This window comes from Martes martes (assembly GCF_963455335.1).
Source record: "Martes martes genome assembly, chromosome: X".
Lineage (NCBI taxonomy): Eukaryota > Metazoa > Chordata > Mammalia > Carnivora > Mustelidae > Martes > Martes martes.
Window position 1 is genome coordinate 56,328,463 of NC_137897.1, and position 9,181 is coordinate 56,337,643.

Consider the following 9,181-nt stretch of genomic DNA (forward strand, 5'->3'; position numbering starts at 1 on the left):
AGCAAGAATCAGTAACAGAATATTAGCAAACTGAATTCTACAGAATATAAGAAGGAAACCAGAAGCCGCTATGATGAAACCGGATCCATCCCAGACACACAAACTTGATTTAACTTCAGAAAATAAATTGCTACAATATTCCACATTCACAAATTATAGGAGATCATTGTGAACCTCAAATTCAGAAAAATAATTGGTGGGATACAGTATCAGGTCGTAATGTATTTTTCACAATTTTTTAAAAGTTCAAGATTATTTTTTTAAATTAGAGGATTTTTAATTTCGGAGTCTTTTGAGAAAGAAAAATTAATGCAACACAAATCAGAAGATCTAATTCATAAATTTAACAACAAGCTGAAGTAATTTTGTTACATGAAGTAACCCATTTATTATAGGCTAGCAGTGTCTCAAATGCTGGAGCTTCTACTGCTCTTTCAACTCCTTCAGCCTTATGATGGCCAAATTTACTGTGACTGCAGAAGTGGTATTGTACGTGCCGGCAACACCAGCAATGGTTTTCATGCAGGAGCCACAGTGCCAGATCCCCACAGCTCGTCTTCTCATCTTGGTTTTGCCACAAAAGGAGCAAGTGTACTTAGCATGCTGCTTTATTTCAATCTACAGCATTTTCCTGAGGGAGGCACCGTAACAGGTCCCGTATTTACCCGCAGTTCCAACCTTCTTGGTGCATTTAGCCATGTTGTTGCAAACTAGGTCTGAGCCCAGAGAGCAAAGTTCTAGATTATGGAGATAGAATTTGCGTTAAGGTCTCTGAGTCCTTCCAAACCCATACTGTTAGGGAACCACGACCACAGACTACAAAATTTTCATCACCCGCCAATCCCGAAGGGCTCTGAGAGGTAAACCCCTTCTCTCAACCCCAGTCACTGGCAACCACTGATCTGTTGTCTGTCCCTATGGTTTGGACTTTGTAAGAATGTCACAAAAAAAAGATAGAATCCTATGGTATGCAGACTTTGCACATGTCCTTCACAGAAAGGGACCCACACATATGGCAGGTCTGGAGGTGCCATGTACCATTCCTCAGCCAGGCAGTAGTTACACGGCTTAATATCTTTCTATTCACTTGTCAGATTGCAGGCTTTCTACAATCGTGTATACATATGGTGTTTCATAAATATAATTAACAAATTCCTGTAATTTATTTTATGTTTGTAAAGGTTCCTTACTAAATAGCACTTGTTATCATGTAAAAGAAAGTGGAAAAGTCAGGACAGCAGTCACCTCAAGAAAACTGGGGAGACAAGTGACTGGCATGGGGCAGAAGGAGGGTTTCAACTTACTGTCAAAAATTCTCTAGGACGCCTGGGTGGCTCAGTTGGTTAAGCCGCTGCCTTCGGCTCAGGTCATGATCCCAGGGTCCTGGGATCGAGTCCCGCATCGGGTTCCTTGCTCAGCAGGGAGCCTGCTTCTCTCGCTGCCTCTGCCTGCCTCTCTGCCTGCTTGTGTGTACTCTCTCTCTCTCTCTCTCTGGCAAATAAATAAAATCTAAAAAAAAAAAAAATTCTCTAAATCTGAGCGGTAGTTACTAGGATTCCAACCTGACAGGAGCCCAGGGCCGCTGAGCACCCTCTAGTGATGCCGATGGTGCCCGGGGGGATCATGCAGGTAACAGGTCGCATGATCACCCTGACACCCACACTGTGCGGGGGAGCCAAACCCAGCGAACACGGGCGAGAGTCTCCCCCCCTTAAGGCCAGCTGAGTAGCACCCAGAATGTAGCTGAGTAGCACCCCACCGCTGCCGTGCAAGGTAACATATGAGCCGATTCCAGGAATTAGGACGTGGACATCTTTGGGGACCATGGCTGTGCCCTCCACGCCCAGCGCCGTCTCTGGTGCGCACCCCCTCCTGCCCTCCTTGGGTGTGCCCATCCCCCCCAAGCGTTGGCAGAGAAAGGGTGGCCAGTGGTGCTGGTGCTGGAGGTGGTGCTGGAGGTGGTGCTGGAGGAGGTGGAGAGGGAGGCATCCGCCGGGGGCCTGGACAGGCAGCAGAACGAGGCAGGACGGGGCCTAGGGCTCCCCAGGCCAGTCGCCACTGCCTCCCTGGCTGCAGAGGAGACGTGAAGGGGAAACCGAAAGGGGCACTAAATAAGGGCAGGGGACCCACCTCCTCCTTTCCCCTGGGGCCCACACGTACTCCCTTAATCTGTGCCTCACCATCTGCCACTCACTTCCCCCTGGGATGGGAAGGTGCCGAGCCACAGCCTGTGATGCACGTGTTTACAGCAACATGACTGCGGCTATGCGGTCTGAATATGGAACAGAGATGGTGTGCTCAGACGATAGAAGGGAGGCTGGCAAAACTAGTCAGCCAGGACTGTGACCAGACCATCCTCGACCCACTCTCCCCTTCCTGGCGCTGGCCACCATGGCTCTGTGCCCTCGGGGGCGCTGTGGGTGCTGGACTTCTCCCCACTCACAACTTGACCACGCGAAGGCCCGCGGACACCCCAGCCAGAAGGTCTCTCCCAAACACATTCCCGCAGACGACAGCGCACCGTGTTACCCCGCCAAGAGAGAACCACGGGGTCCGGGTGAAGGCCGGAGCCCCAGCAACCAGGCCCACCTTCTCAAGTGAGGGGTTTGGAAGGACAGGACCGAGTCCCACGGATGTGCTTCCCCAGGCTGAGGTCTGTGCTTGTCCCACCCGGTGTGGGATGGTCTGGCCACCTGAGTTGGGGGCACAGACCTGCGAGGGAAGGCAGGCTGAGAAGAGGGCGCAAGGGGGGAACCAAGTCGGCCCAGTTCTCCACGGGGAAGCCAGTCTCTACTTCCCATCCTCACTGTGCCCATCCTGCCCTTGCCCCCGTTAGCTCCTGGCAGAGCAGTCTCCGGAGCGAGCTCCCTGCTGCTAAGCTGAGGCCCGCCCCGGCCACTCCGAGGTAGCCTTCCCTCCCACTGTCCTTCCTTCAACACACCCGGGAGGGCTCAGACCTCAGAGGATCACAGAGTCGGATCCACAGCCTCCTCTGGGGGCCCGTGACACTGAGCACCCCCGCACCCTATCCGGGGCTCTGGGGACTTCCACGTCATTTCCCTCCAGTTATAGGCATTTAACGGCACCCCCTGAAAGGTAGAGCCGCCCCTTGCTTCCGCTCGATCAATCCCTCGCAGGCCCTTGACCACAGTCTCCCTTCCCTTACACCCTGAATCACCTCGCTCTCCCTCCACGGAGATTATCTTATCCCCGATTAATTTTATTCTCTCTCTCTCTCTCTCTCTCTCTCTCTCTCACACACACACACACACACACACACACACACACCCCAATACACACACCAACCATGACCATCGAAACCCCCAGCCCGCTTTCTGTGCAACCCCCAGCCCGCTTTCTGTGCCCGAAACACCCGGTCTCTGGGGAAGGGTGTCTGGTCTGGCAGAGGCGACCCTCACCTCACTCAGACCCAGATCTGACCCTCCGAGTCTCAGGCCAGCACAGCTCTGGGCCCCGGCTGAAGGAAGGAAGCCATCCCTGCCCACCAGCGAGGGCGACGTGAACACGGAGTCCGGGCTAAATCTCCTGTGACCTGAAGGAGCAGTCGGGGAGCCTGAGTGGCGACACGGAAATAGCGCCTCCAGAAAAATCTGGGTCATGGTGGAGGTCGAACAGCATTGGAAGAGGACTACGCGGGCACATCGAGACCCGTCACGCACCCTTGCCATAGAAGGGGATGGCCACTTTGCAACCAAGGGACCGGAGACGACCAGGCTGGAGGAGGGGGTGAGGTGATTTGGACAGGAGGGAAGGGAGAGCTCCGGTGGCTAGCCCATCCGTTTCTGGCTGCTGGCGGGCCCTTTGCCCCTGGTCGGCCCAGAGCCCCCACAAGCCTCATCGCGCCCACCTCCAGCCCAGAGACGAACCTGTGCTTTTCTGCCCGGTTCCCTTACCTCCCTGTACGGGTTCCCCGTACCTGCTCGACAAGCCCACCGGGCTGTGACTTCTGCCTCCAACCCGCCACTGAACCCAAGGAGGGAGAAGCGACAGGGTTGGAAACCCAGCCTCAAGGCCCAGGGCTAAAGAGGAGAGGGGAGGGTGCGCCAGTTCCCGCGCCAGTGGTCCTTGTGCGTGGTGTGGCACCAGAGGGAGGGAAGGACTCCGCAGAGGGCGCTGGGCCCAGGAAGGGCCAAGAGGAGCTCAGCTGTGCTTTCTAATGCCTGCTGAAGCCCAGGGGCAGGGAGGGCCAGCGAGGGAAAGCCACAAGCCACGGGAGGAGTGATCAAGGACGCTCAGACAGCAGAGCAGGGGGGCTGGGAGGAGCAGGACAGCGATCCCAAGGAGGGAAGGGAAGGGGGGCTGCAGCTCTGGCAGGGGTCCTGAGTTCCTGCTGAAGGGGGAGGGGTCGGGGGCAGGGGATGAACGGGAAGCACACACCCCACCCCCCGCCCCGACTCAAAAAGAGGGGGACATGAGGGAAGAACCTGAAGGGGACCTGCGGGGGGAAAGGGAGCAAATGCTCAGGTGGCCAGACAGAGCCCACGCAGACCCCAGAGGGGGCACCCAGCACAGGCCCACCCACTCTCCCCACAAGGAGAAGGCCTACCACAGGACCCAGGAGGTCCTGTTCTGGCAAAGGCTGGGACAGGGAGCAGCTCCCTGCCCCGCCCCTCCCCTCCCCTCTCCCACCCCTCCCCACTGCCCGGCCCAGCCCCCTCACCCCACAGAGAGGGCAGACCACAGACCTGAGAGGTACTTTAATTTGAAACTGCTGTGAATGGGGCTGGGGAGGGGGGCAAAAGAACAGGGAGAGGAAATCTTGGCTGAGGTCGAACAGGAGGGAACCGGCTTGGCCGCAGCTCCCTGGCTCCAAAGGCACCAGCTGCTCCTCGTGCGCAGAGATGCTGGGCTCAACCTGTGCGCAGAGATGCTGGGCTCAACCTGTCCGACAGAGCAGGCTCAGGGAGGAGCAGCAAGCCAGGGCCAGCCCCCGCCCTGCTGCACGGGCTGCCAGGGTGCAGAGGGGAATGGAGTGTGTAACACTCACTTCAAAGGCTCTGGAACTTGTCAGTCAGGGACCGCATGGCCGCTGAAACAGAGACAGGCGTAAGCAGACCCTCCAGACGTGGGGAGAGAGGAGCCCGTCCCCCTGTCCCCGTGGGGAACCGCCTACCCTGCAACCTGAAACCCCCTCCAGCCCCCAACCCACGAGTGCGGGCCTGACTCACTCACCCACCACCTCCATTCACTATGGACACGTCCTCTAAGGGAACGCGATGTGCCGGTACTTCTCCAGCTTTGGGGCACATCCGACTCAGTCAGACTCGGCCAACAACACACACACACACACACACACACACACACACACACACACGCCTTGCAAGCCATACCAAGGAACTGTTAAAGGGAAAATCAAGGCGGCATCTGCAAATGTCCTAAAGGAGGGAGACCTGTGCGACCTGTTCCCGCCGGCAGAGGGGCCACAAAGGCGAGGCAGGACTGAACCGCCTGTGCGCACACCTAGCTGCACACGCACTGTAGGCTCCCAGGCCAGGTCTGCCAGGGTCTCCTCCCCACAGGAACGGTGGTCCCTGGGAGGCCGCCTGCACCTGCAGCCCATCCCGGGTCCTGCCCTGGGGATCCCCACCCTACCCCGCAGCCTGCCTCTGCCCCAGCCCGGCCCCAGCCAGAGGTTCCTCATACCAAGCTGCTCTTTAAGATCGTCTATTTCTCTCTGTAGCACGAGACACTAGGCCGGCAGACAGCAGACACAGAGAGAGAAACCATTAGTATGTATCCTCTGGCTTCCTCTCTCCTCCACCTCCCCCTCTCCCGCGGGTACTACATCCCCAGGCCCAGTGGCCTGACCCCCACAGGCTCCTCAGTGGAAAGGCAGCACCTTCCCTCTGTGGCAAGCAGATCGGGGTGAGCAGGGGCGGCGGGGGGGCATCCAGGTCAGTCTAGCCTGGACCCGGATCCCACCCTCTAGTTTGGGCCTGCCTTTCTAGGAGCCACAGGAAGCATTACCCGAGGACAGTCCCGTGCACCAGCTGGCGGCTGCTGCTGCCTCTCTGGCCTTGGGGGCTGGTCAAGTGGCTCCTGGTCACCTGAGAGGGAAAGAACATCAAATCCAGCTTCCAAGGCCCCCAGGGAGGTGCAAAGGGCCTCAGCAGGGTCCAACGTGAGGCAGCACCACCCTCTGCTGGCAACCAGTGGCCCGCTGCTCCACCAGCGGCTCCAACCTTCTCTCTGGACCCGTCCCCCCTGTCCCTCAGGGGCAGCCAGCCCATCCTTGAGGGTGGGCCCCAGGGACCGTGGCTCTGGCCCGGACTCTCCCAGAGCGGCAGCCACAGCCAGCCCCTGGCAGGAGCAAGGCGCCCAAACAGGACTCATCAGAAGAAAGGCTCTGTGCTGCTGAAAGGCTGTGTCCGGGGCCGCAGTTTGGGGCACTGCCACGCATCACCCCTGCTGCACAAACCCCACGTGGGGGAGGACGCGGCTTAAGGCCGATCCTGTCCACACCCCATGTCCTGTGCGAGAAGCTGCCCGGGGAGGCGGGGCGCAGAGCTGAGCCCCCAGCACAGCCAGAGCCAGAGCCAGAGCCAGAGCCAGAGCCAGAGGTTTCCCTCCTCCTCCCCTCTCCCCCGCACTCCTCTGACACCCACAAGACTCACCGGAGGGTGCAGGCCCTCTGGGCAGGACGTCTCCCTGGCTCGGGGCCAAGGGTTCCGAGCTTCCGGGAACTTGGGGGGCTCTGGCCTGGAGGTCGCCAGTGCTGCATTCTCCACGATGCATGCACAAACAAGATGGCCCTGGCCTCTGTTTTGGAAACTAAAAGAAAAATTTCTCACCCATCTGGACTTGGGATGTGTGTGTGGGGGTGTGTGTGTAGGTGTCCCCACGTGTGTATAAGAGCTGGGGTGAGGCAGGGAATGGGCAAGGGAACTCAGAGGCCGATCTGGCTGGCACCTTCTCCCTCAATCAGCCCGGGGCCAGGAGGCAGGGCTGAGCCAGGGAGACGAGTAGGCCACTGACAAAGCCCAGGCAGCTAAAGCCTGAAGGGTCGTGGTCCAAACTTTGAAGGGTTCCTGGCTTCCAATCAGCTACCAGTCCTCCCTTCATCCAGACCCCTCTCTGGGGGAAGGAGGCAGGAAACGTGCCAAGGGTTCAGAACGGTGCCGGGCTCACACGCAGTGCTACCCCAGGTTATTACCCGTCCCTGTGAAAACGACCCTCGAGCCGATCTGCCCTCCCAGTGATCCCAATGACCCAGGGGCACCCACGGCAACCCCTGAAGTAGGGACAGAGGCAGCATGGGTAAAGAAGTGGGCAGAGCGGGAGGGGCAGGGGGAGAGGAAGGGCACCGAGAGAGGAGGAGCATGGCCTACTCACCTGGCCCTTTGGGAATGCGTCTCTGCTTGAGTCAGTGCCTTCTCCTGCCGACGCCACCACCTCCGCCTCCCGTGTCCTCCTGGCCACCGATTTCTTCCCGGCCCCCGTGTGCTTGGGCTGTTTGATTCCCCAAGGGCCCACGGCATGCTTCTTGGACTTGCCAAGCAGCGGGACACCAGAGATTGGGGGGAAGGTGGCCGGTTCCAGGGGAGCTGCCGAGACTCTCTGCCCCCAGGAAGGAAAGCTTTTCCCCGAGGCGACTCTTGAGGGGCCCCCTAGGGATTTCTTCTCCTGGGTCACCTTCCTCCTAGAGGTGGCCTGGGGCAAGCCGCCTGCAGCAGCAGCAGCAGCAGCAGCAGCAGCAGCAGGAGCAGTAGCAGCAACAGCAGTAGCTCCCCGGTAGGTGGGCCTGCTCTCCCCCTTCCCCCAGACCACACTTTGCATTTTCTTGGAGGAGGGCATGTCCAGCTCTCCGATGGCCTGCCTCTCCACAACCGAAGTGAATCCTCGGGGAGCCGAGGTCAGGAAAGGGCCCGGCACGTGCAGGAAATTCTCCCTGACGCGGAAATTCGAGTGTCTGGGTGTGTCCCCGGGATCCTCGGGGCTGCTGGGCTTGGCCTGGCCTCCTTCTCTGGAGTAAATGCTCACCCTCATCAGCTGTATCTCCCCGAACTCATCGGAGGACTCGGGGTCGGAAGGCAGCGGGGCGCCCAGGCCTTCGGCGGCGGCGGCGGCGGCGGGCCGCTGGCGATCCGCCCTGGCATTCGCCCTGCTCTTAGCGCCTCTTCTCGGGTTCCCCCAGGCCCGGCCGCCCTCGGGCCCAGCCACGCGCAGCCTGGCGGCGGAAGGCGGCTGCGACTCCACGCGGCCCAGGCCGAGCGCGCCTCGCCCACTGGGCCCCGCGTCGAGGCCCGCCCAACCGCCCGACGCTTCGGCCGCGCAGCTCTCGGGGGACGGGTTTCTCCGCAGGCCCAGGGCGTCGCGGTCTGTCAGCTGCTGCACGATGTCCGCCGCGGACTCGTCAGCCACGTGGGCTGCGTAGTCCAGGGCGTCCCCCTTGTCGTCGGCCGGGGAGCCGGGGCGGCCTTCGCGGCCCCACAGCACCGGCCCTCCCGCTTCCAGCACTTCCCGCTCGGACTCGAAGCCCTCGGCGTCTGCGAACCCGCCCTCGCCCTCGCCGCTCCGCGGCGGGCCCACATCCAGACCTAGCCCCGGGGCTCGCGGGGCCCGCGGGGCCCCGGGGCCGATGCCGGCCTGCTCCCCGCCCTCGGGGCCGAAGCCCGCTCCCCAGACAGACCCCTCATCCGGAGTGCTCATGCCGGCGACGCCGCGCAGCAGGCTTTGAGGGAGACGACCGCCCTGGTCCCGGCGCGACGGGTGAGAGGCGAGGGCGCCTGAGGGGCGGCGGGAGTCGCTCGGCGTCCGGGCGACGCGGGCCCTCACCACAGGCTCCACGCCACGCGGCGTGGCGTTGAACCGCTCGAGATCGCCTCAAACAACGTGTGGCTTGCGCGCGCCTCCGACGGGACTGCGGCGGCTTCCTCATTGGTCGGCCCCCCACCAACCAGCGCGCCCCTTGTTGGCCCGCCCCTCGAGGCCCTAACCAATGGGGTCGAGCGCCGTTGGTTTGCCCTGCAGCGGGCGGACGTTGGGTGTCCGTGAGTCCTGGCGTTGCTTCGGGCTCTTCTGGTCCCGCCTCCCTTGGCCAGAACCTGCTTTCCACTTGGAGTCACCGCTCTGAGCTTCTTTCTGTCTCTCCATCCACCGAGCCGGGTGCGGTAGCACCTGTCTCCCGGGTCTTGGGGACGAAAGGTCGGGACAGAGGTGA

At 60.6% G+C, this 9,181-nt stretch overlaps 1 protein-coding gene and 1 pseudogene across 2 annotated transcripts; both read right to left on the minus strand.

The window, feature by feature from the left end:
- Nucleotides 1-423: 423 nt before the first annotated feature.
- On the minus strand, nucleotides 424-699 carry LOC308337106 (large ribosomal subunit protein eL43-like; annotated as a pseudogene). The gene has a single exon. The product of its transcript is annotated as a large ribosomal subunit protein eL43-like (transcript).
- A 4,310-nt stretch (nucleotides 700-5,009) lies between these two features.
- LOC308337135 (uncharacterized protein CXorf49 homolog) lies at nucleotides 5,010-8,670 on the minus strand (the record flags this gene model as incomplete). Its single annotated transcript, XM_080795169.1, has 5 exons — nucleotides 5,010-5,050; nucleotides 5,665-5,710; nucleotides 5,989-6,068; nucleotides 6,636-6,792; nucleotides 7,354-8,670. The coding sequence occupies 5 exons, from the start codon at nucleotides 8,668-8,670 to the stop codon at nucleotides 5,010-5,012; spliced, it is 1,641 nt and encodes a 546-aa protein (XP_080651295.1).
- Nucleotides 8,671-9,181: the final 511 nt, after the last annotated feature.